Source organism: Myiozetetes cayanensis, unplaced genomic scaffold (genome assembly GCF_022539395.1).
Source record: "Myiozetetes cayanensis isolate MyiCay16 unplaced genomic scaffold, myiCay2020 scf1, whole genome shotgun sequence".
In the NCBI taxonomy this organism is placed as follows: Eukaryota; Metazoa; Chordata; class Aves; order Passeriformes; family Tyrannidae; genus Myiozetetes; species Myiozetetes cayanensis.
Genome location: NW_026086604.1, coordinates 64,353,020 through 64,379,302, shown reverse-complemented (window position 1 = coordinate 64,379,302; position 26,283 = coordinate 64,353,020). Strand labels below are relative to the sequence as shown.

Sequence of the window (26,283 nt, the reverse complement as noted above, 5' to 3'; positions counted from 1 at the left end):
TAATACACATTAACGACAGAACACCAGGATTAACCCCAGGGGTTTTAGCATTTGAAATTCAAATAATTCATTAAAACATAAATTTTACTGCAAAATTAGTAACCACCTTAGACCAGCTCAGGATAAGCATGTATTAACACAATTAAGATAGCACATAATAAGGGCATGAATTGAGAAAAAAATTGAGAAAAAAAATCTTGAGCAAGAAAGATTACAGAAATATCCACACAGGCACAGAACATTTTCCTATTAGTAAATGGCACATTCTTTGGAATAAACAGTTTGGAAAGGGCGTAAGAAAAAAATAGGTATACAAATACACTTTTTGCAATAGGCTGAAACATAAATTATTCTATTTTTAAAATTTCAAAATCACCCTGCTGAAAGTAATTGAGTGAAGGTGTTGAAAATAATGAATTTTGAGCTCAAATCAAAAAACTAATACTTACACTTTTCACGTCTGATGTTGCATTTCTGTAATTTCCAATTCAAATATTCTCAATTTAGAAGTGAGAATATCTCTTACTTATGTTACTTTACCTCACTGACACATGCAAAAGCTAAACTACAGTTCTTTTCACCTGTAGATTATCACCAAGAAAATAAAAAAAGCTGCAAGTCAAACTCCCCTTTTAGTCACATCTATGTTTGTTAAATTAACTCTTTTTGTACAGTAGTTGCTGTCCTCAGAGTATGAGATGTAATTTTTACAAAAGAATGAGAATTGACCATATGAAAGCTCTCATTATCATTTTAGATGAAAGCACTAATGAAAAAATACAATTTGTTCTCCTATAGCCTTATAGGTACTGTGCAAATCTGCTCCAAACCAGCAGCACCACTATTTCTACTCACAAGCAATTAATGCACAAATTATATTTTTTTCTGCCACAGATGGTACTTATTATAAGGGTTGAGCCCAACGTTGTTTGAAATAACTAAGATCAGAGCATACATTTCACTTTACAATGTCTGTTTTGAGAAAACATTAATTTTAATATCACTGACATGCACTTCAATGGGAGATCTTAAATGTAATCAAATCAACATATTTTGTTATAAGAGGAAAAAACCCCAAACAACTCTATTCCTATCAAAAATAACATTATTTCACAGCAGAACTTCATTCCATGCTTTGGATCCTGGCCTTGCCAGCATTCAGGAAAAAAAATAGGGGAAAATGCCACATACAATGCCATATTGAAAATGAAACTACCCAAAACTCTCACGTGGCTTGCCCAGTTGGTAAGCACACAAGTGTGCCAGTGCTAGAGTAAACAGTTTTCTTGCAAAGCAGTGGTACCTAGCTCCCGAGTGAGGAATCCCTTTGTTCTGTGTATCAGAGAGCATAAGAAAGACATAAAACTAGCAAAAAGGACACATGACCCACAGATAGTAAAACATAATAAGAAATTTTAATTACTTCAGTGGGACTACTCACACCATAATACTGTACAGTACATTTTTTTCTGTTTGAGCATGACTCATTCCAGTAATAATTGTCTCACACAGTAACAATATTTCCTAAACAATGAATGCTGCTGCCTTTGTATAAAATCACACTCACTTACCTTGGCTAGATAATAATGTTAGAAAGAAACAGAAGGTTTAGGTAGAGGATTTGGGGATGAAGTGCTTACAGGTGGTGCTGAAGTGGCCCCATCCACAGCTGTAATAGCTAAATCTCCACCCACATACAGCATAATTTTGTAGATATTCTTACTCACATTCTTATGTGCAAGACTGCTTTGGCAGTACACATCCTTTTTCTGAGTACGCATCAAAGTCCAATAGTCTGAGAGAGGTATAGCACCTACTCCCTGCCTAAATTCACTTGGGATCTTTGAGCTAGGCTTTCTTCTAAATAAAATACTTATACTGAGTCCTTACAAGCTCCCTGTGATGACTCCCACTTAGAAGGACAGGGGTTCCGGATTTTGGTCCTTTTGTAAGAAACTGAGTTTGTGTTTTGTGTGGAAAAAACACAAAGATGGAACAAACAATGCTTATAACTACATGTATTTCTTTATCCCAAGCACAGTGCCCTAATTCTGAGGCAACAGAATCATGCTCCCTTTGATTTCTCTTCTTCACCAACACCAACACATCCTTGGCCACCAAAGAATGAAATAACTCGGAGGGCCTATGCCTCCTTTGTAAAATCACTCATCTTCCAACTACTCTTTTGCAATGTTAAAAAACCTGTAGAAGGCCTCTTCCAAGAGGCAGAGTTTTAAACTATTTAGATGGAAATTAAAGAAGACTAACGGGAACACTGTTTTGCACTTACCATAAACGTTGTTTCTGAGGTCATCAGTAAAAGCTTTTAGTAGACTCTCTGGGAAAAGTGCTGAACCAGCATGGTCAAGGTAAGTAATCCCTAAAATACAAACAAAATTACTAGAGTCAATTTTTAAAATATTAAAGTCCATTTTCTCCCGCAGACTACATTCTGAAGTGTACCATTCAAACACCCCTTTTCATTCACTAACAGAAAAAAAAAAGGATGAAACAATAGAAATCAAACAATTTTATTACCTGTGCATATTTTTTAATTAAAAGCAAAGAGGTCCTTCCTTTCATGTTCGGATTACATATCCTTTAGAAGGGAAATATCTTTTTGTTTAGCCTGTACAAGACTGAGCAAGCTGGTGTCTTCAGCCACAGTACCTTGCTGCTTCTAGGCACTACTTACTACGAAAACTACTATTACCACAAAGATAATAATTATTATTTATAGCAACATTATATAGTAATATTGTCCCCATGCTGGCAGGTGAAGCAATTCTCTCAAGAACTGACAGAGCCTAAATCATGTCTGAAGCCCAAAGACACGACTAGTATAATTTTTAATGTATTTAAATATGTCTCGCCACTCTGCTGCACTTAACATTCAATTCATTTTGAAAACCTCCTTTTACATTATTAAGATATTTCAAAACTTTTAAATAAATGCTTATTGGAAATGAAGTTTTTTTCATGTTTGGCCATTTTAGATTTCTTAATCTTTAGCAATTATTCTTCCATTTCTCCAGTGTGTTTCATGCCCTTTATTAGTTTTTTCATTTCACTTACCTTAAGTATTTCAACCTATTTCAAATTTTAATAATGATGAATATGATTAAGATTAGAATTTATTAAGTATTTTAAAGGTCTTCACTTTCCACAGGGATTTAAAACGGAATTAAGCTTTAAAGGAGAAGTCTTGACACTTGGAAATACATATTATTATATATTATGTTACCGTAGCAGTGATTCAGTGGGTAAAGCTGTGAGGCAATGCTAATGATAAAAACAATCCAGACACCCATCCTTTATTTTTAAAAGAGTCCTATCCTGCCTTAAGATTCCCCCACTTAGACTGCCTAGCAAATGCAGAATTTCTAATGATGGCTTGAAGACAACTGAGTGTTTTTGAGGTGCTTCTAAGGATGGAGTGTGGGTCAAGTTTTTAGCTGTACAGGCTTTTTAGGTTTTTTGTGGTGGTTTTGTGTGGGTGTGTGTGGGGGGGTGTTTTTTTTTGTTTTGGTTTGGTTTGGGGTTTTGTTTGTTTTGTTTTGGTTTTGTTTGTTTGTTTTGTTTTGTTTTGTTTTTATTCTGGAAAGTCTCTTGCAAGAGAGACACAGCAGAAACACCGACACAGTGGGTCAAAACACGTACAGGGGTCCATCCTGCTCAGTTTCTGACAGCTGCTTGGCTCACCACTGAAATGCCGGGGCTTTGGAGAGAGAGAGAGAGGCACAGTGCCTTACAGTAGGACACAGCCAGGCCCTTCCCAGCACTGTGGCATGGCCTTGGCCAGCAAAATGACAGCAGCTGTCCCTCCAGCAGGCCACACGCTGCTCACCATGGCCACCCCAGGACCTGCAGCTTGACACCAAAAGCCTCTGCCCTGAGCTGGGGCTGAAGTGTGGAGCAACAGCCAAGGCAATAAACAGCCCACGGTCACTGGTTACAGCTGGGAGAGCTGGGAAGGGCCAGACTAGAGCTAAGAACAGGAAGAGGCAGCCCGGAGCCAGGCACCAGCGGAAGGATTGCTGTCCTGGAGGTGACAACCTGGCCAACACTCTCCCAACAAAGCTCACACAGAGATGCCTTTTGGCTCGTTAGCTTTCACAGGCACCAGGAGCACAGACAAGAGATGCTCCTCTGGGTGCAGAGAGCTTCTGTCTTTGGACCCTTCCAGTCCTAAGGACGGTGACAGCACTGAAGTGATTACACAACCATACAGCACAAGGGAAAACCAGGCAACCACCTGAGGCTCCTCAAACCATCCACCCACAAGGGGAAGGGCGCTTCCCATTCTGACCAACACCCCTGTGAGGCAATGTGGGCCAAAAGATCTCTAGGTAAAGGCCCCCAAGTGGTTTTTCAAATCTGATTCCTTACATAGCTCATGATGAAGAACAACACTGTGGTTCTGTGAAATGCAAATTAGGGATTAAAAAAAAAAAAAAAAAAAAAAGCCAGTGATTTTTAAATTCCTCCTCTGGGTATAATACTTTGGAAATCTGTGAGGAAATTTGGCTGAGGAATGAAAAATTACTAATTCTTAAACTTTTATTTTATGTTTAATGTTGCTGTTTAATTGAAAACAGAGAACAGCATTTAATACTCTCTCTCCACTGCCCAAAAATGAAATAGGTTCTTTCATCATTTGAGACTGCACTGAAACAAATATCTTCATTGCTATTGCACTTTTATGATGTAGTTTTTCCTTGCTGTCCTATTTCAACAAAATTGTATTTTTAAAGGAAAGAAAAAAAAAGTGGCACACGTATAACACCACCAAAAAGCATATTAATAACTTCCATTGTGCTTTCCCCCTGGTTTAATAACATTTTCTATTTTATCTTTATTGAATGCACATTAACCAAAGAAATTTTTCAGTACATAGAGAATAATACAGTTCCCCCTTTCACTGTGGTATTTAGTATAAAGGCTGTCAGCACTATGAAATTATACTGTTTACAGGAAGTAACAGAAGAAAGATAATATAATATGATCAACCAAAAGAGAATTAAAATGCAATATCCATCAGGACATGGTTTCATTGCTCAGGGAAAAAGTAAAATTAACTTTTAGTTTAATTTACATACTATTATGTTTGGAGTGTGTAACTGACTTTACTGATCTAATAATATACCAACTATTTGATAAAATCATATTTCAGAAGTAGGGTTTTTTTAAAGGAATACCAAAAACCATTCAATGTGTCGGCATTAGTTATGAAAAGTTATTCAGCCAGAGTATTGGTTCAAAAGCTGCAATACTGATATGCTAATATCCTTGCAGATTAATTTTACATGGGGAACTATTTGGGTACCAACACAGGCCAGTCTGTCCTGCTGAAGAAAGTCCCAGCCCAGCTCTTTGATCTTCTTACGTGCTACAAATCACTTTTAACAAAGCATCCACCATGTCCAAATGCCTACCTTGGCTCTTTGTAAAACTTCATGAGTGCAAATGTACATACAGCACCAGAAATGCCAGGGAACCGTTCAGTTTAACTGAACATTTCTATCTCTTAAATGTAAGAAAGATAATTTAATTTGGAGCTTTTCAACATTACAGTTTAAGACCAAGTGACAACACTCAACTGCACAAAGCCTGACAATCTGCAAAACATACAAGGCAAAAAGAAACTACCAGATTAATCTTTGGGAGCCAATATACCTGCTTCTTGACAAAAGCACACTTTCCTAAAATGTGACTCCACCTGACCTAGAAGAAATTTAAAGACATCATTTGATGAACTGAGTGTAGAACAAGGCAGTTACATCTTCACAAAACCTTTTAGTAACTACTACGTTATGCATATGTCTACCACCCAGACGATGTTCTAGAGGGGAAGGAGCATGAGAGAACATGGAGGCACTCCCTAAAATGGCCCAGTGGCACATGGAGACTAAGCTTTCTCATCCTTCACAACCCTTGTTGAGTGACCCAGTTCCTATATAGCTTAATTATTACTGCTTTGGTATTACGTAATTTTTTCTTTCAGTCCTTGAAATTGTTCTTGGTGTTACGCATTTCTGAACTTTGACTGAGCATCACTTCCAAAAATAACCAATTTACCTATATATCATGTGGCTGCTCTATGTTCACCTCCTCTACCTTTTGTTAATCCTGTGATTCTACCACAGTCACCAAAACAAGCCAACCTGCTCTGTGGCTTCACAGATTATTTCTCACAGCCCTGGAACTTCAAAATTCCTTCACTCCATCTGATTACAGGCTGCCAGTTATGCTGCCAAAAGTCTTATAATGAAGAATGAAATGTGTAGTTACAAGGCAGCAACTCTACAGTCATGAATTTTGAATGGTAGATTTAATTGCAATTCAGTAGGATTATCTACACAATATTACTTGGGAAGTAATGCCCTGGGGAGACAGTATATATCTTAAGTACAGCAATATTACCAAAACCAATATGAAATAGATTATATGAAAACAAGCTGAAGGCAGAATAAAGCATTATCTGTCAAAAGATAAAGATGAGATTTTCATACATGAAAACAAAAGGAGAAAAAACAAAAGACAAAATAGGGAGGAGAGGGCTCTACAGAGGTCATAGACACATACGATATAATTTGGATACAGTAAGTTTTTAACAGGTAATTTCACATCAGCTACCTCAAATTCATGGAATCATAGGATGGTCTGGGTTGGAAAGGATCCAAAAGATCATCTAGTTCCCACCCCCTTACCATGGGCAGGAACACCTGCCACTAGACCAGGTTTCTCCAAGTCCCATCCAACCTGTCCTTGAACACTTCCAGGGATGGGTTATCCACAACTTCTCTGTGTTCCAGTGCCTCACCACCCTCACAATAAAGAATTTCTTCCTAATATCTAGAGTAAAGTTATTCTCTTCCAGTTTGAAGCCATTTCCCCTTGTCCTGTCGTTACACGGCCTTGTAGAAAGTCCCTCTCCATCTTTCTTGTAAGCTCCCTTCAGGTACTGGAAGGTCATAATTTGGTCACCCTGAAACCTTCTCTTTTTCAGGTGGAACAAACTCAATTCTCTCAGCCTTTCCTCATAGGAGAGGTGCTCCCTCCCTTTGACAGTCCTGGTGGCCCTCCTCTGGACTCCTTCTAACAGATCAGTGTCTTTTCTTTGCTGAGGACTCGAGAGCTGGATGCAGCATTCCAGGTGGGGTCTCAGAGAGTGGAGCAGAAGGGCAGAATTACCTCCCTCAACCTGCTGGCCACACTGCTTTTGACGAAGCCCAGGATATGGTTGGCTTTCTAGGATGCAAATGCACATTGCTGGATCATGTTGAGCCTCCAGGTTATTACTCCAAGTCAGATATTCTTTAGAGCCAACTACCTCTTTCCAGTGACTGCATAAGAACTTAGCTCCCCCAAGGGATGCTCCTAAATTAAATAGCAAAAGTAGCTTTAACTATGTAATATAACCTTTATGAAAGTGCCTGAAATCTCACGATGACACAGGGCATGATATGTCCACACACTACTGTAAGGAAAGATAGACAGAAAAAGATCTCATTATGCAAAACCATTAATGAAGTACATTAAACATTTAATGAATATTGCTACCTGTACCTTCAATTTCTTTTTGGCATCAATTTAGACAAAAACTATCAAAACCAGAGTCTGTTTTTTCAATAAAAACATGCCTCTCACCCAAACAGTCATTTTCTGCTAGACAAGGTAATGTTTTGTTTCCCTTGCTTAGGGAGCAAGGAGCATTTCAAAAGACCACAAAAGCATAGCGCCTGATGGACAGGGCCATAGATGCTCAAAGCCTGAACAGTTACCATGCAGTTAAAGGAGACACTGTTCCTCAGCATGATATGACTTAATTGCTACAGGTCTGGTGAAGTAATGCAGCAGTCAGCCTGTAGCCATGGGCACGTTCTGCTTTCCACTACCAGTCCACTGAGTTCATCAATTTCAGTAATCACAGCTTGACCCGACTGTGAAATGCTGATCCGCACTGGGCTGAGATCAACCTGGATAATGGTACCAATATTCTAAGGGCTGCTAACCAGCTACTGAGTTCTGTGGGAAAATGGTGTTTAATTAATGTATGTTAGTATTTGACTTGATGGACTCATTACAAAAAGCAAAGCATGAAATGTGCAATTACATTTATCTGTAATAAGTTCCCATTACTTTTCTCCACGTGCTATTGGCTTGCATTATTTGCTCTCATTGCATTATTACCTACAGCAAAGCAGGCAGAACACTAAAACCCTTGGCAGTCAATACCATACAGCCTCTTCACTTGCTGTACTCCTCAGCAGGGGCTACAGCAACTCCACAAAAGCTATTTAGGTGGCTAAAATTATTCAGTGTCAGTATCCATACTATTCTATGTACAAGAGCCCCTACTTGCAGCTTTCCGTTTACAGCTTGCTGGTATTGAGGTAGATGGGAGTGCAAAGGAAAGCAAGGATTTAAGGATTTATTAAGAACTCACATCCAAGCCTCTGAAATGTATCTTTCACAGCTACAGAAAAAAAAAAAAATTACATGCCATCAAATTTCTTCATTTGCCAGCTCCTGTGCTAAGCGAGACTGCAGTAAAGGGATCAGTCAGCACCCACCTTCATCCATTTGGCCTACCTGTAAGGCACTGCTTTATTTAGTGCATCACTGGGACATGATTAAATATCGACTGCAGTCAGTGATGTTATTTCCAGAGAAACCTTTAACAGGTTGTGTGAGACCAGTTGAAGTCTTACTTATGGGAATGAATCACAGGTACCTCAGTTTCATGTGAATAACATACAGTAGCCTACTGTCTTGCCGTCTTTGGATGAAATATAAATCACAAGTGATTCATATTTATGCAAGTCTTCAAACAACTGTAACTTGCTCAGACCGAAACCAGCTTTCACACCTCCCTAGCAAAGATATGACCATCTTTTAGTCTCTTTCTTTTTTTTCTTTTCTCTCTGATGCAACTGATCAAATGAAAGAAGAGTTGAAAGAGAAAATATTCCCCATTCTTCTATTCCTGGAAAATGATTTCATTGATTTTGCTGAAAATTTCACTGAAACATTAACTTTTGTGTAGGAAAAAGGCAATTAGAAGTCCCTCTAGAGATGAAAACATGATAGTAAAAAGCAACGTTTAAGGAATCATAACAATAATTGTTTATAACAGCAGTCATTAGCTAAACATTCTAGTAGTATACTCCTGCTCTTTTTTTCTTTTCCATTCTTCCCATAAAACAGCCCCAGACTTTCAACGACATGCCAAGATGTTTGAAATTGTCTTTTCTAGTCAGTTCTATTTCTTGCTCTGTGAACTGAAACAATGAACTTCATATAAAATGTAGGACAAAATAGTGACTCTAAATATTCTCTCCAAAATATATCAAATGAAATTGTGTTGGGATATACAGAAAGCCTTTTAAATTATTTGATGGGTTTACAGAAACACTAGACAACAAACTAAGTTCAAAACAATAGAAACCCAAAAAGTAACCCTTTTCTTCACCCTTTTCCCTTAAATATCATTTCATTACATAGAAATAATTCACTATGAGCCTCTGGTAGCAAAGGACTTGGGGTGAACTTGCAACCATAGCAATAATTAAACACACATATGAGAACTGCTACATACAATGAACATTGAATGACAGTAAAAATTAGTTATCCTCACTGTTGAGGCCCTACAGAAGTACTTCCCAGCCATCATTTTTTCCCAGTGAAAAGACCACGTTACTACCTTGTTTAGTGAATGCAACAGCACTTCTCTCTGCTGCTTTTTCTGGTGAAGAGGTGAGGCTGCTACTGCAAACCAGTAGTAAATTTATTCTCAAATAGAAGTTCTTCACACAAGGTTCCCCACAGACACTTTCAGCCTTGATTTACTTATACCGTACAGCAAAAAGTCCATTGACAGAAACAGATAATGAAGATCAATTTCAGGGGTAGAAAAATAAGGAAAACATAAGTTTGCCTTCAGCATAAATTTTATCTTTCAGGGACAAACATGTAAAACCAAAGGACCACATTACCAAGAGGAACTGTGCATAAATTCGAAAAATGTGAAAGGAAGAGTGGGAGGACTGTCAGTCAAAACCACACTTTTGTAAGATGAGAGATCTGAGAAGATTCTCCTGGCCCTCAGTCAGTGGCAGTCCTTTGCTATAACATGGAACTACACTCATTAACCAAGCTAATTCTGTAAGAAAAACAGGCAGGTTGTTAGTCTACCTTGCTCAAACCAGAATAGTGACTCAGAATTGCATCTTCCTAGTAACAAGCTACATCTTAAACTCTAGACTATGCTTTTCCATGATCAATGTATTCTCATATCTCCCATGTCAGTGTTGTTTTGCTTTAATATCTATCTTCACCCACTCGGCTTCAACACGGATTTCTACGCTTGACAACCCCGTAATACCTCTCCACCTGCACTGGCTAAAAATGTCACCTTCCTTTATTCCTAATGAATGATAATTCCAACAACCAATTTCAGTCCCAGCTGTAACCCCTTTCTATGGGAGCAACAAGGGATTGGAGAGAATAGTGTGGGTGAGAAGAACACACATTCCAGAAGATGGTCTCAGAAATTTGGAAAGCTAGAGTAAGTTTACCTAACTTTACTGGAAAAATACCTCCTCAGACAAACACATCTGTATCTATCAGCTTATCTTCCTATTATTCATGACATGATTTACACTCCTAATTGATTGCAGTACAGTCAGAAAAAAACCATTATTAAACCAGGGACGGGTTTAATCCTTGAAATGTCCACATACAGTTCTTGACCAAGACCTCCTGTGTCACCTTCTCACCAGCAATCACCAGCATAAACTAAAATCACAAACAGGAGACAGCAACAATAGCACATAAAAATGTTAGGCATAGGAGTTTCAGAATCGCTACTAACTACTTAGTATTTCAACCATAAGCAGACCGATCTAAATGGTAAGATTATACTCAATTGCTTTACCTGTACTTAAGTTCATTAGGTATACAGATGTCAATAACATAACTCATTAAATAAATTATTTCTTATTTAGGGACTATTTAAAATAAGAATTATTTTTCAAATTTTTCCATGATGACTGTTATTTCCTGATACCTCCACAAAATAATAATACTTCAGTACAAAAAACATCCCCTAATTGGAAAACAAAATTTTTCCCACTAAAAAAAACAAAACAAAACAAAACAAAGGATCTAACAAACAGGTTTCTATCAATAATTTAATAGGTATGCAATTATACATTGGTATAAATGTTCTGTAATTACCCTAATACACTTGGCCTAAATTAGTTTCTACAAGTTATTGTCCATTTATTAGGGATCTTCCTGACCATGGAATAAAATTCTTCAACAACCATTTTCAGGAATGTACTAGGAATTAAAAAGTACATTTATCAAAAAACACTGTTCTAGGAAACCACAGTTTTTAAGTCTGAAACAGTATGACACAAGCACAGACTTGTTAACTATTTCTGACAAAAATGCAAGCTTCCTAATGAGTAGGTCTGAATGCAGCAGCATGTGAGAGAAATCCTATCCAACACAGGCCTGCTTTAAATAGGAACAACAGCATGCAGCTTCAAGATACTCTATTTTTTTAACTTCACTGATGTCCAGCTTGTTAAAGCTTTCTAAAAGAAAACCAAAAATCTCTTGAGCTGTTGACACAATACCACATCATTTAGAACCCTCTTTCTAAAGGATGGTTAACACGTGACACAGCTTTTGGAAGTTTAATCGTTACTTTGACTTAGGACAGCAACAATCCACTGCTGGACGCTGCCATAAAGCTGTTTGGAAAGAGGAGTTTGTGGCTCTTTGCAGAGACATTACCTTGCACTGGGTACAGATATTTTAATTTCAAAGGACAGGCTCTCTGAACTCAAAGGGTTGCACCCTGACAAAAAAAGTCTTTTCTGAAGTCCAGAGAATCTAAAGGAACCCATGAGGAGTCTGATTGCATTTCTGCTGTAGTACAATGAGTAACCAAGGCAGAACTTTGCCTTCAGGTCACAGAGGCCTCAGTTCTGCAAAGAGAAGTAAGCTCTATTCAAACATGAGAATACAAGAGAACACACATGAAGGTATGCAGAGCCTTTGAAGTAATTATAAGGCTCTGCTGAACTCTGAGTTAAATGATTAACAAATGCACTATAATCAGCACTTTCTAAACATGTCACTGATCGCCTTTCTGGTTCCACGCCAAGTTAAAGAGCTGGGTTATGTTCTGTACAGAAGCTTAAATGACCTATGAAACAAGTGAAGCTTTCCTTTCTTTAATAAAATATGCTGGACTGTTCATATTGCTGCATCTCTATCTGGCATCTACACAACATCTTCAGTCTCTGGAGTATGCATGCACTCTCTAGAAGTTCAGGTATCATTTTTAAAAGTGCAATATTTATAATAATTACTTAACAAAAGGATGGCTATAATAACAGGCAACAGCAACAGAATCTCGAAATTACATAAATCAGCTTACTAGTTACATCAAATGAGGAACTGCTCCAGAGGTGTATTCAAGGCATCTAGGTGATTGTTTCCTCAAGCACATATTATACATCTTTATTTACAAATATGCACAAATATGCCTGTGTCTGCAGCACTGAGATGGGTATATGAATATAGGTACATAAGTATCCCCTTAAGAGATTAATTAGTGTTTTCATGTTGCTTCTTGTAGCAGAACATAAGGCAAAGCAGGTGTGAATCTGAAGACTCTCTTCCCTTACAGCTCTTTTCCACTTTCTCTTCTCTAATGCTTCCCTTATTGTGCATTTTGATATTTTTGGCAGTGATAACCTAGAAGTCATCACATCTGCTTTCAATCTCAATCAAAATTAACATCTACAGAACAGCATCAACACTCTAGAAAAACAGTACCAACATTTGGTAACAATACGTTAACAATAGTTATCAGTGGATGTCTTTGAAGAGAGTCAGGTACAATTCTAACTTGAATAAATTTTCATTCTCTAGAGAATTCCAGTACTGGAATTAGGATATTCAGAAAAGGACAGGATATTCAAAGAATTGTAAGATCACAAGTATTATAAATCTGGTTCAGCTAGCTGCCTCAATCTGCCCACCACATTTCAAATTAGAGTATCCAAATTTCAAACAACTAAAGGGAAAAAAATCTGGGTCAAAATATTCTGACACAACGATAACTCAAGGAATGCATCTAACTCAGTGCATACAACAATTGGTTCTATATGTTTCAATACAGATCCCTTTACTTCTAAAAACTCCTTTCCAAAATTGTGCCATAAATACCAGAATAGAAATGATCCCTAATATGCCATGTAATCACCACCATAATGCAATTAATGGCTCCTCAATGGTAAAGCTAGAATGAACCCAGGCGATTAACTGCACAGAACATAATGTGGGTTTCATGTGAGATAACTGCTTTGAGGAAGTTTGTTTCCAGATGGAAAACACGTATTCCTCAATATTTTGTACAGACATCAGGTATCTGATATGTTGCCTCCACAGAAAGTCAGGGTACAGAGATACAGCGAACCGTGTAAGATCAGTTATTGCATGCTGTACACAGACTATTATCTTTCCTACAGAGCAAATTATGGGCTTCTCTTCTCCCACTTTTGCTCACAGATGGACAACAAGAAAGGCATTAAGGGCAAATTTTTCCCTATGCCTACCGCATTCTCTATTTGCCCCTATCCCCCTTCCAACTTGAAACATTTTTCTTCCTTCTGCTATGAAAGACGATGGTTGGGCACTTTGTGTTTGCACCACAGGGAGAGTAAAATTCCTGGATTTATATAGAGAGACATTTCTTTATATTATTTATGTTTAGATTTGTGTATATATACCCATTGTAATGACTGCTCAGTGGAAAAACAATAAGAAACAATCAGTTTTGACAGGAATAGATTCTTTCTTGTATAACCTTTTTTCTCTAGTGTTTTATTTTTCTCATATATTCCTGTCTACAAGCCAGGAACCCCAACCAACACATATCCAGAGACTATATATATTAGACTCGACTGCAGTTTTCTTCTGTGTCATTCCACATGGAATACACAGTGCAGTGAAGTAAATTCAATGCATGCGACACTGGTTACAACTCATTTAAATTATGGGCCTAAACAGTAAAATTTCTAATCTAGATTCATCTATTTCTGTTCTACAATTAGGCAGAAATTCAATCTACAGCTAAAAAAAAAAAAAAAAAGGAGATGTGAAGTGACTAGAAAGACTGCAAGCCATGTAGCTAGATTATAAAACAAACAAAAAACCAAACCCAAACAAATCAATTCCACAATGCAACTCCCACAGTCTCTTGTCCTAAAGGAAAAAACCAAGAAGCTCCCTTCCATGCCCCACCCCTCATACCTGGAAGATTTTTATAATTGTATTATAAATATCAATTTTACTCATTTGAGAGATTCTCACGCTGTTTAAACAGAACCCATGTAAAACAATGTATTTTTTAAAGACAAAATACATTTTCTAAACATAAAGTTTAAGAGGCATTTGAAGAAATGGGAATTAGCTGAAGGCAGGTTTTCCCCAAAACTTCCAAATACCCATTCATTATAAATCATTTTACATGTAAGATTGAGGAGAGTTCAATGTAAATTTAACTGCTATTAGATTAGTTTAGTACCTAATCACATTTCTACCACTAGAATGGAAGAAAACAGATGCAGAAGTGACTGGTATTAGAGGCTGGATGTACCCACAAGGCATCTAGTATTAAGACTTGAAGATCTGATCGAACACTTTTAGAAACATAACAGCTGTCATGAGATTATTTGGTACTGTTTCCCCTCTTCAGTGGCACTGAAGTTTACCCAGGAAGAGCTGTAGTGTAATCCTTGTGACACTTTACAAGTACACCTATCCTTCCCTGTACTTGCAGAAACGGAACAAAAACTGATTAAAGTTCTGATGGTAACAGCTATTTAATCTCTCAGGAGCTGTCATGCTCAGTGAGGCAAAGCTTTGAGAATTGACTGAGTGCCTCCAAACAAACATTATACACTGTGAACTCGGTAACAGTCCACACATCCAAAGGAAAAGAGGTTTTCATAATTTTTTTTAAATGGGTAGCTTCAGCTAAAAAGCTGGATTTGCCTTCATTATTTCTAATCAGAATATAAATATTCCAATGAAAGCAGGTGGTTTTAAATTTGGCATATGGGGGGAAAAGAGGGGAAGGTTTCTTCCAACTCTTGAAAAATATCGGATGCAAAGGAAACTCACTAAAGGTAGCAATGTAACTCACTAGAACCCATACTTTTTCATCCTTCACAAAATACTCAACCTCATACTATAGGCTTCTAAGGACAACCAAGAGGGTGAGTTATAAGAGGGAGAAATAGATGGTGTCAATCCCCAGAGAGCGTTTCACTCGAGTGGCCCACAGGAAGACATTGTCTTCTGTGCCCCCATCTCTCCCAGTGAAGAAGCTGTGGCCATGGTAGTGCTCACTAGAAGGCAGTCCTGGTTCCACAGCCCTGTGGTGCAATGATGCTTTCTGCATCCAAGAAAAGGATGAACATAAGCCTGAAATTAAGACAGCTCCTGACAAACCTCATCGCTACTGCTTCCCTCACTCTCAAAAGTCTGGTTTCTTTCCAAGTAGTAGTTTATACCTAAAGATCACTTTAAATTCTATTCTCCAAAAACACTTAGGCCTCTACAGAAATAGAAGATGGAATATTTAAAACTAAATTTGACAATGAGCTATGAAAGTCACTAAAGAAAGAGCTTATTGTGACAGAAAAAAATAATATTAAAGAAGCTTAGTTTTTGGCCCGGACATCTGTCTCCTTCCCCCTTCCTCATACATTACCTCTTCATTCAGCCCAATGTTTCACAGACAGCAGAAGCTTTAAAGAATGCAACTAAACTGGGAATCACCACTCATGATCAACCCTTCTTAAGGCAAATATTTTAACAGTAACAAATCCTAAACTGTTAGTATCCAAAAGATTAAAAAGGGTGCTTCCCGAGGAATAGATTTCTTTTATGCTGGAGTTATAACTGCATTGTTTTGTTCATAAGAGAACCACTTCAATGCATGGTAATCCCTTCAATGCTGTAGAGCCATTAGCTAGTTTGTGAGTACATTAATAGCTGCTATACTAATTAATGAAAAGCTAAATTTCCACCTAAACTCAAAACCAGAGCCTTTATTCTGGGTCTAGTTTGCAGAAACAAAACATGTTATTAATTTTTTGATCATCAGAGAAGTTAATCTGTTACTCTGGAACTGACCCTGAAGGACAAAGAGCGGACAAAACTGCTAGTGCCATAAACTGTTAGTTAAATCCCACTTAAGCATGAATTTGGAATAGTTTCACTGAAATCCATAATTAATTTACAAAAAAATTAACAGATTTATAACTGTAGTTTCAACAAGACCTGCATCAAACAGAACTTGCAGGGAAAGAGAGGGAGGCAAGGAGGGAGGCAGACTGATCCTCACAAAGACTCCAGCTTTGCAATTTAAGATGGCTTTTGGAGATATTTAATGTACACAGAAAGTGATTTTCCCATTACAACTGTCATAGTTTTCTCCCTTCCTACTCTATTTCTGCTCTTGGTAAGTTTGGAGAGATACTAAGACAATTCACTGATATAAAGTTAACTACACAGGTAGGGAATTCTTGCTAATTATCCTCTTTCACTTATCTGTTTTTATCCAGTCTCACAAGAAGGTAATGTGGTGGATTCTCCACCCTTGGAGGATTTTAGAATAAGACTGGATGTGGCACTTAGTGCCATAGTCTAGTAACCACAGTGGTAGTGGATCAAGGGTTGGACTTGATGATCTCAGAGGTCCTTTCCAACCCTGCTGATTCTAGGATTATATGATTATAAAAGCAAATTATCCATCACAACTGAGACTGGATGGGGTATTAAGAAAAGTTGCCACTCTGCTCACTGGGCTTACACACTCCTAAATTGATTAAATCTTTAATTAATATTTTCCTAGTGTGTGATGAATCAAAGATGATGACAGATTTATAAAAAGTTGCATGCTGCCAGAGTAACCAAGCAAAATTTTGTTTTTAGTCAATTGTACCTCTTCATTATTAAAAGAAATTATAGGTAGGTATACAAAGAAATAAAAATGCAACTTCAAGTCACATATTTAGTAAGTTACACTCCTTAATAAGTTACTTGGGAAATAAATGGCAGAGCAGACAAACAGTGCATTTTACTCAACAGCAGTACAAAGTCCTTTTTTTTAAAGAAAGGCAACACACCTTGGAACCCATTACTGATACCATCAGTTCCAAATTACTGAATTATGACAACTTAATGCGCTGTGTGGCATGAACATAAAAATGTGGAAAATCCTGGGCTTCAATTTCTTCCTTAGAAAGATATTACAGGACATACTTTCTGATAACTGTGTAATTTCACCTGACCTGTTCATGAGTTTGCAAAGGGGTATAAACAGTGATATTTGGTGTTTAATTGTGCATTAATGAAATTGATTCACACAACATTAATTTAATTAATGAATATTTCTTCAAATAAGCTTCCTGTCATATTTCCAAATTTTAATTTAGAATATTATTCTGCATATTTCTAGAAGAAGTAAACTTAGGTGTGTAATCATTTTTCCTCAGCTAACGACGTCATCAAAATATCACATCCTTGTGATTACATCTCTCTTAGGAAGACTGTAAGTGACAAAAACTCCATCCAGTCATGTTCTTAGTTTTCTTTTAAAAGCATTTTAGATCCTGGTGCTCCAGGGCCTGATCTGAATGAGCACAGAAACCACATCTGTTTTTCATTTCTCTTGTTGAAGCCATATTCCCCTAGCTGTTACAAGAAAAAAGGAGTGAGTCAGGACAATGCTGAAAGTAGGAAGGGGGAAATAAAACAGTGGGGAGAGAAAGACCTCTCCCCAACTTCTGCCTTCCAATTTAATACGTGTATCTCACATAATGGAAAAAGAGTGACTTAACATGTTGTTTCCTGCATGATGCTCTCACAACAGCTGCCTACATGGGGTCACATCCCCATCACAGGCATCTCGCAGACGATTGCTTCTCTACAGCAGGACAGAAGGTGAAGGGGCAAAGAGCACCATGGCACAGGAACTATCTGGGCTGCCGCGAATACTGCCAGGAGAGTAACAACGTGCCTTATTAGCAATGAAACTAATTAAGTCTGACTTAATGAGTCGGGCTTTGTGGCATGCCTTTATGCCTTCCTGCCCTACTATACCTCTACTTCTCCATAACTGACAGCCCTGTCCCATACCTTCAGCCTTGACACCACCCTTTTCCTAATGCCTCCACAAAGCACATCCCCTCCTACCAAGTGTGACAGGAACCAATCACTGTTTCTCAATACACAGACATGGTAACACAAACAGCATTATTAAATTAGGAATAGAAAAAAATTACACCAACCCATAGCTGGCATATTCCTCACAAAAATTTTTTTTAGTCCCCTTTTTAAATTCAAGGAAGCAAAAAAAAATTTAAATCCCACCTTACTAGTACTTTAGTGTCATATGAAGGAAAACATCTGCATTGATGGCTTGGGCCAAGACAACCTTCTATAAAAAGCCTGAGACATTTGGGAGCTCTCTCACTTCCTAAATTTCATCTCGGAGTAAAGCATCCTACTAGCCTCTTGCTGTGCAAACATATTGTGCTGTCTACCCATTTATCACCCTCTCACATCAGTGCTTTTTACTATGCAGCACTCTGCAGTATGGTCTTCCTGAATTCAATGACAGTCTTTTCACATCCAAGCGATGCCTCTGTAGCATCTCTCTGATACCAAGTATGCAAAGAACCAAGCTGATCAACAAAAGCCCACCTCTCACCTCTCCGTTTATCCTTACACTGACTTCTGACAAGTAGCTCAGATACAGGAATTGCTACCATAACATATGATGGAAATTTCAGGAGCGTCTCATGCCAGGTTCTGATTTTGCAGAGAAAATTCCAGTATAGGTGCAGGAACACCAGAAGCAGATCAATTCTGTCAGGAAACTTACATACAGTCTTTAATTAATAATCTTACATTTCAAATTTTACAAAAATTAAATGAGACATACATCATACAGAAATAGGCTGGGAAGAAATCAATACACATCCCACATGTAGCAACGTCATAACAACAGAAGAGAACAAACAGGAGAATTTAAGAGGATGCAAAGGCAACAGAAGGAAGGAAGCACCACTGATGAGGGATTTTGTAGGAACAAGACTGGTGCAGTTCCAATTTTTGAGTAAGAGATAAGAAGCATCTTGTGCTTTTCTAAGTAGAACATCTGCCTGTCTCAATACTTTCAAATACTAATATACATCTTGTACAGACATTAACTTTAGAGATAATGTATCTTTTAATTAAAAGTGCAATTTTTTTTAAAATGGGTGGCTGATGCCCTGCAGCATCTGTGGAGTTCCATAAATTATCTTTCCAAATCTAATTTTTCTTTTTATGTCTACATATTGATTTAAAAAATCCAATGCCCACATATGATTATTTCCTATTGTGAAGAATCTAGTTCCAATTGATTGAATACTTATTTCTAAAACACCCCTGAATATTCTGAGTTCATGACAACTGTATCAGGTTTATAGTGTTTGGGAATTTACTTTTCTGCTCCCCATTTCTGTATTCCAGGCAGAGTTTTATATGCCTTGTACTATGTGACACCGGCGATTACAGAGCCAGTGTAATGGTGCAGTGAACATCTTTATACGGGTATTACAACACCAAATCTAAAGCTAAAAATGAACTATACCTATTAATCTAAATAATACAATTCAAGAAAGAGGAGAGATAACTTGTAACTTTCAGATAATTTTTTTTCTCTAACTAAACGTAAAGTAACTAAAACCGTATTCAGTGCTGAAATATTATGACTATTCTTCATTTAGAGCTAAGTGCATCATTAACAGCAATTGAAAGATCAGTCCTGCACAGAGCAGACCATCTTCTGAACCTTGAAATGCTAAATAATTCCATAACAGTACCTGTTACTTTTATGTAGGTAGATGAAAACATCTGAAACTAGCACACAACTACTGTTATAAATCTACTTTATGCCCCAGAAATGCTTCCTCTTTGATATTAATTCTTTAGACAGGAGCTATTTTAGATAAATGCAGATTTGAAATCAACAGGAAGCATTAAGGCTTTACATGGGCACTTTTTTTTTCTTTACAAAATAATTGTCATGTAGTTGTGTAGTTGTGCAGTCGCACTTCCCACATTACAGTTTCTTTTTACAATACGTTCTCCACCCATTAAACACATCTTCCCAGTTGTCTTCTAGCATTTCAAACTGTCTGCCAGCATCCTTCTTCAATAAAGATAATTTCTTTTGCTTTCTTTTCCCCTCTAAGTAAAAAAAAAAAAAAAAAAAAAAAGTGTTCCACAAAATCAACTCACACTGTAACAGAGAGGCTACTGAGAATAGGAGCAGGTCACCAGAGATCTCACAGCCACTGAGGAGAGAGCGAACAAGCTTGCACAGTGGTAGGAAGAGCAGCTTCAGACACCAAAATCAAAAGGTTTAGAAGATTTTACCTCTGTTCAGGATGAGCTAGAGATAAGGTAACTCTGTGAGACTTATTCTTCAGCACAATTAGCAGTGCTTCTAGCTATACGGAATCTTCCAATGACACAGCAAAAGCAGTCTCATCCTTCCCCTACATATGGCTTTTACTGCCATCTTGGTAGAAGAGGTAAGCACTGGATTAACGTCAACATGCACTAATCTCTGCACATGGGTGAAATAATTAGTCCTTTCCAGGAGACGCTGTCTCTCCCAGGACTATAGCTGCCTGGCTTAACTCTGGACAGCAAAGGGTGGGTGGGAGTCATGGAATCACAACAAGCATTGCATCTGACAATGGGACATGCCTGGTTCAGCATAGACTTTAGACAAAAAAGAATCAAAATAAACTTATCCCTGATTATCAAACTGGTTTCTAAACAGCATGATCAGACTTGTATATCGCTAACTTGGTCAGAGAAAACTATCGCTCAAAGAACCTAACTATAAAAGGTTTTGCTGAAAATACAGTCACTTAGTCTTCAAGAAAAAGAAACAATGAGATTAAAAAGATTTTTCCACAGATAAAAATAACTAATAATTAAGAAGTCAGCAGAAAGTAACATATACACATGCAGAAGACAGCTAACAGATCAAACAGAATAGTCTCAAAAGAAACCCAAAACAATAGAAAAAATAAACTAAACAAAACCCCAAAACCTCCATAGGTGTAAAAAATAATAAAATCTCTAATTATTTTAGGATACAAAAATTATTCTAATTTTTTTTTATTTTATTTTTCAAAATAGTGAAAAAACCTCAGACATGAGGCTGGTACAATATCTGGTTTGACACGGCAAGCCAACTGGCAAAGCAGTAGAGAATCTAAGGTCCCACCTACATTTGCAGTCATGAGGTGAGTGCAACTCCTCAGACTTACAGTACACTCATCTTCACAGGTTTCGTAAAATGTGAGCATCAGCTACCTATCAACAAAATTACTCTGAGCTGACAAACCAGAATGTATTTCCTCCTTCTGAAATTCAGCCAAAACACCAGACTATCCCAAACGTGACGAAACATGTTTTTCTGTTCTTAGAGGACAGAGCTGACTTTTGCTAACTGAGCCTCTGAGTACTAACTGCAGTGCATAGAGAAGACCTGCTTTTACCATTCTCCTACTAACAGGAGAACTAAAGTCTCAGTGCAAGTAATTACAAGCAATATGAGTAAAAGGACTTATTTTTGTGTAAGGTCAGACCCAGTGCCCAGCTATTCCTTAACTCAACGACACAATAAGCTCTCGTACAGCTGACTGGTTCACAGGACACCATTTGAATTCCAAAGAAATAAAGCCCAATTCTGTTACTCAAAGCCTAGTTTGCCTTTTCTTTTGGTTTAACAGGCAAGTTGCGTTATTCTTGTTAGTTGTATGTAATCACACATGTCACAAATATTCACGCTATCAAGGTAAGACATGATTTGTCACGACTTTTGTGGAAGTACAGAACAGCAACTTCTTTGACTTTAAGTGTAAAACAGTCCATCTCACTTCAGTTAAAGACTGTCATCAAATAGTCAGCAGTCCTTAAAGAATACATGCTCTCAAATACATGCTGATTTTTATTTGGGGGATGGATATCCACTGCTTATTGCTCTTGGAAAGTTCCCACTGAACCACCACAGCTATATTACAGAACACTGGCACACAGCTGAAAGTGGAAAGGTATCTTGGGATTAAATGCTGCCTCGAAATCACATGTCAGCTTTTCCTTTTTTAAAACCACAATACAAACTGAAGCTGATATTTTCTTTGCTATGATAAACATCACAGAAGTATATTCATCCCCATTACTTAACAACAGAACCTATAAACTCCTGTTGATTTCCTTATCCATTTTGAAAGCACAATTTAAAATCCTACACTGCAGATAAGGGTATGCTGCTCACAAGATTAAAGTCAAGGTCACATATTGCACATACGCTGCTGCCTGTGAAACAGGGATCCATTTCACAGACTCCACATATATTTTTAGAAGGGGCTGCTCTAGCCATCAGCTAGCAGCCCTTGAATTACAAAAGTGAAGATAAACTTTGGCTTGAAAGGGAAAATTTAAGGCTTCTGTGCCAAAGAGACAGATCCCTGCTGATTTAAGGAAGTAAAGTAGTTCCTTTTATCTCTTCACAAAACCTGAAGGGGAAATCCCCAACACACTGAGTATGAGCCTTACTTTCCTTTTACTGATGGAGTCATAAGTGAAACTCTCCAAGACTTTGTTAGGACCACAGGTAGACTACCTTTGAAAAATCCTGGTGTCACAGTATGCCTGGTATCCAGTGTTCCCTATACACGTCTGTTGTGCCTTCTCAACAGGCATTTGTGCAACTCTTCATACTAGAGCTAAAACAGAAGTGCAAGCACCATGCAACTGAAGGTTTGTAACACTGAAAAAGTTTATGCCTTCCCCAGAGAACATAATTTGCAGAAGATGCCCTGAGAGGATGCCACAAAACATCAGCAATCAGGAAGAAGTGAATGCATTGATATGCAATAATTATTATCACATGGTGCTCACAAGATTACACTTCCAAAATTGAACATTAGGCTTAATTCATGGATACCTAGACAGGGACTCAAAAAATTCTGATCACATCAAAAGTGAGCAGCAAAATCTGGACTTTTATCCAGCTTTAATGACAGAAAGATCTTTAAGATGGGCCCCAAATAAACAGAGCACAGTCTGAAAGAGTTGGGGCTGTTCAGTCTGAAGAAGAGAATGCTCCAAGAAGACCTTAGAGCTCCCTTCAGTACCTAAAGGGGATCTACAAAAAGGCTGGAGAGAGACTTTTCACAAAGCCATGGACTGATAAGACAAGGGGAAATGGCTTCAAACTGAAAGAGCACATGTTTGGATTAGATACTAGGAAGAAATTCTTTACTATAAGGGTAGTGAGGCACTAGAAAAAGTTGCCCAGAGAGGTTGTGGAATCCTCAAACCTGGAGGTAAGGGAAGGCTGGATGGGTCTCTGAGTAACCTTGTCTAGTGAAAGGTGCCCCTGCCCATGGCAGGAGGGTTGGAACTAGGGGATCTTTAAGATCCCTTCCAACCTAAACCATTTTCTGATTCTATGATTACTGTTAACTCCCTAAAATAGAACTCATTCTCTTTTGCCTAGTGGAACAAGTTAAGATTGCCCTTTATTGGAAGGGATAAAATTGCAGCAACTTTGTGCAGTAGGGAGACACGTAGCAGAGATCAACCCCATGAACAGCTACAAGTTCCTTAGTGAATCCCTGTTTGTACAGTCAGGACTTATCCACAGAGCTGATCCAAGGCCACCAGAGATGTAAAACAGAGATGTCTACCTCATTCCACAACCTGCACATTCTGGTAGGCCACTGAAAATGGTTTAACAGCTAAATTCTCATTTTTGGTAAGTCATGTGGAGAAGTCATTGGAGTCTTTCCTTTACCTACTATTGGTGCTGCCAACCTGTACAACAGCCACCTCTCCTTTGCCTTAATTCCACAGGAAAACAACATCAAGAGCTTTAAAATACTTTTTATAACATCAACATTTATGTGCCAAGACCTTCAGCAAGTGGGGATATATCTACATGGATAAATAAAAGGAGTCCAAGATATAAATACAAGCAACGTGCTTGTCATACACACTGCTCCACTGTCAGCCAGTTCTTGGAGTCTATGCTGGACTTATCCAATTAGTCAGCCCTGAGACAAAAAGACATGTAAGGCAGGGGACATGTGGCCTAGGAATCTGTCCCTGGACACCTTTCATTTGGCACTGCTGGTATTTTTTGAAGGCACAAGTTCTTGACTAGAGGAGATATGCCACTGTTTTTAAGACAAAGGATACCACATGCAGGTACAGCAATCAGTTAAGGGATGTTGAGTTTCCTCCCAGAGGTGACAAGCTTTCAAGATGAATGGATGACGGTTTCTGAATTGAATAATGCTAAAACTTTAAAGGGGAAAAACAAAGGACTGAAGGAATCTGCAACGTAGGTCATCTTACCATAGACAATTACATTACTTGAATTAGCTAATATTGTTGCAGATTCTATTTTATATCTATTTGTCTTTTCCTACAAATACTCTAAATTATCTATCATCTCCATCTTATTTTAGTAGGTTGCATAACCAAAATGTAACTCTGTAGCCTACATTAGCCAAAACGTTTTCAAATGAAGGAAAACTCCTAATACTCTGCCTTTGTAGTAACTTGTCTTTAGGAATCAGTCTAATTCACCAGACATCATTTGTTAGCAGATACACTACATTTCAAAACTGGGGAGCCTCTCAGAAACAAGTCCGATTCTTGAGAGTTTTGAAAAGTTATCTGCTTAAATGCCTAAGCAGTGTTTGAGTTACAAAACACCTACTCTTCAGAATTTAAGTCTGAATTTAGGACAAGCAATTTCTTGTATTCAAACTTTCAGTGATGCAACTAATATGTCTAAAACCAGACTGTGAAATTGACTTACTGAATCTTAAGGCTCTTCAAAACTGTTGCTTAATTTTTATCCACCTCCCTCTAGAGGCAAAGTGTTCTTTACTAAACACCCCTGTGTGAGAAAGCCCACTCCTTTGTTTGATCACCAAAATTCAAAGACACTACAAAAAGAGAAGTAATACAAAACTCTTAACAGTGTTAAGAAAGCTTAAGATAGAGTGGCCTAAATAGCACTTTCAGGACATCCAAACTGATGTTATTTACTCCACTCCCAAATGTTTTTTCCCCAAAGTATTTTGAAGTGCTAATATCACAGGCATTGATACCTCTTTAAGTAAAATAAAGTGTTGTTTTATAACCATCACGATCAGATTTGAAGCAGCATTTGCAAGGACGTTGAATGTTAGGGGATGACGAAAATCCATACAAATCTGAAAAAGCAGTTCACGAAGGCCTGTCTAACCACAAACTTTCGCTAGAAAAGGGCTATTTTACCATTTTTACTTCTCCCTTCCTTCCCCTGCCCTAAATATCTCTCTTTGCATTTTGCGGCTGTATCAAAATGCTGTGTCAAAATACTGGACCCATGATACCTCTGGGGCATTAGGAGAGAGGGAGCAGGGGAGAGTGACGAGAGCGCCCTCCTATCGCCTCCCTATTAACAGAGAGAACTGCAGCACGCTGAGAGCGTCCCTTACTCCCAGCATCCGCCTTCCCCCGCCGCTTCCTCGCACCAGCGATTTCCCGGACAGGGACGAGCCGAGACGGGAATGGCCCGGGCGTCCCCCGCCTCCGGCCCGCCCCCCGCCGTCCTGCCCGCCCCCTCCCGCCCCTCGGTACCTCGGAGCCGGGGAAACTCTCGCTCCCGGATCCCGCTCAGCCCGTCTCCGTGCCCGTACCCGTACTCGCACCCGGCGGGCCGGGCGGCCCGGAAGGCGCGGAAGGACAGGCGCTCTCCTTGTGACAGCCCGGCCATGCCGCGGGCACAGGAAGTCTGCGAGAAGGAGAGCAGCCCGAAAGTCTGGCAAGAACAGCGGCCGGGCAGCGAAGCCTCCCCGCCGGCGGGCACTGCGGGCGGGCACTGCGCGCTGTGCCGGCCCAGCCCGGCCCGGCCCGGCCCGGCCGCGCCTCGCTCCTCCCGCCGCCCGCCCCGCCCGCCCTGCGCTGCTGCCGGCACGGCGCTGGGGCTGCGGCTGGGGCCGGTCTGGCACCTGCCGAGCCAGTGGCCGGGCCGGCACACGGAGGCGTTTTTCCTCTAAGGAGAAGTTTCCTGAAGCACAAAGACATGGGTTTGGGGATCGCAGTAACAGTGTGTGC

At 38.8% G+C, this 26,283-nt stretch overlaps 1 protein-coding gene across 4 annotated transcripts in view; it reads right to left on the bottom strand.

Annotated features, from left to right (window-relative positions):
- Positions 1 to 26,046, bottom strand: part of MOCOS (molybdenum cofactor sulfurase) — a 214,560-nt gene extending 188,514 nt beyond the window's left edge. For 2 of the 4 annotated variants that reach the window (XM_050326370.1, XM_050326379.1), the window contains exons 1-2: positions 25,807 to 26,044; positions 2,291 to 2,380 (exon numbers count right to left, since the gene is read on the bottom strand). In XM_050326370.1, the coding sequence (XP_050182327.1) occupies positions 2,291 to 2,380; positions 25,807 to 25,942 (226 nt within the window). In that variant the 5' untranslated portion in view covers positions 25,943 to 26,044. Of the gene's footprint in view, positions 1 to 2,290; positions 2,381 to 25,806 lie in introns of all 4 variants that reach the window. The other 2 variants (XR_007630146.1, XR_007630147.1) reach the window with 2 other exon arrangements.
- Positions 26,047 to 26,283: the final 237 nt, after the last annotated feature.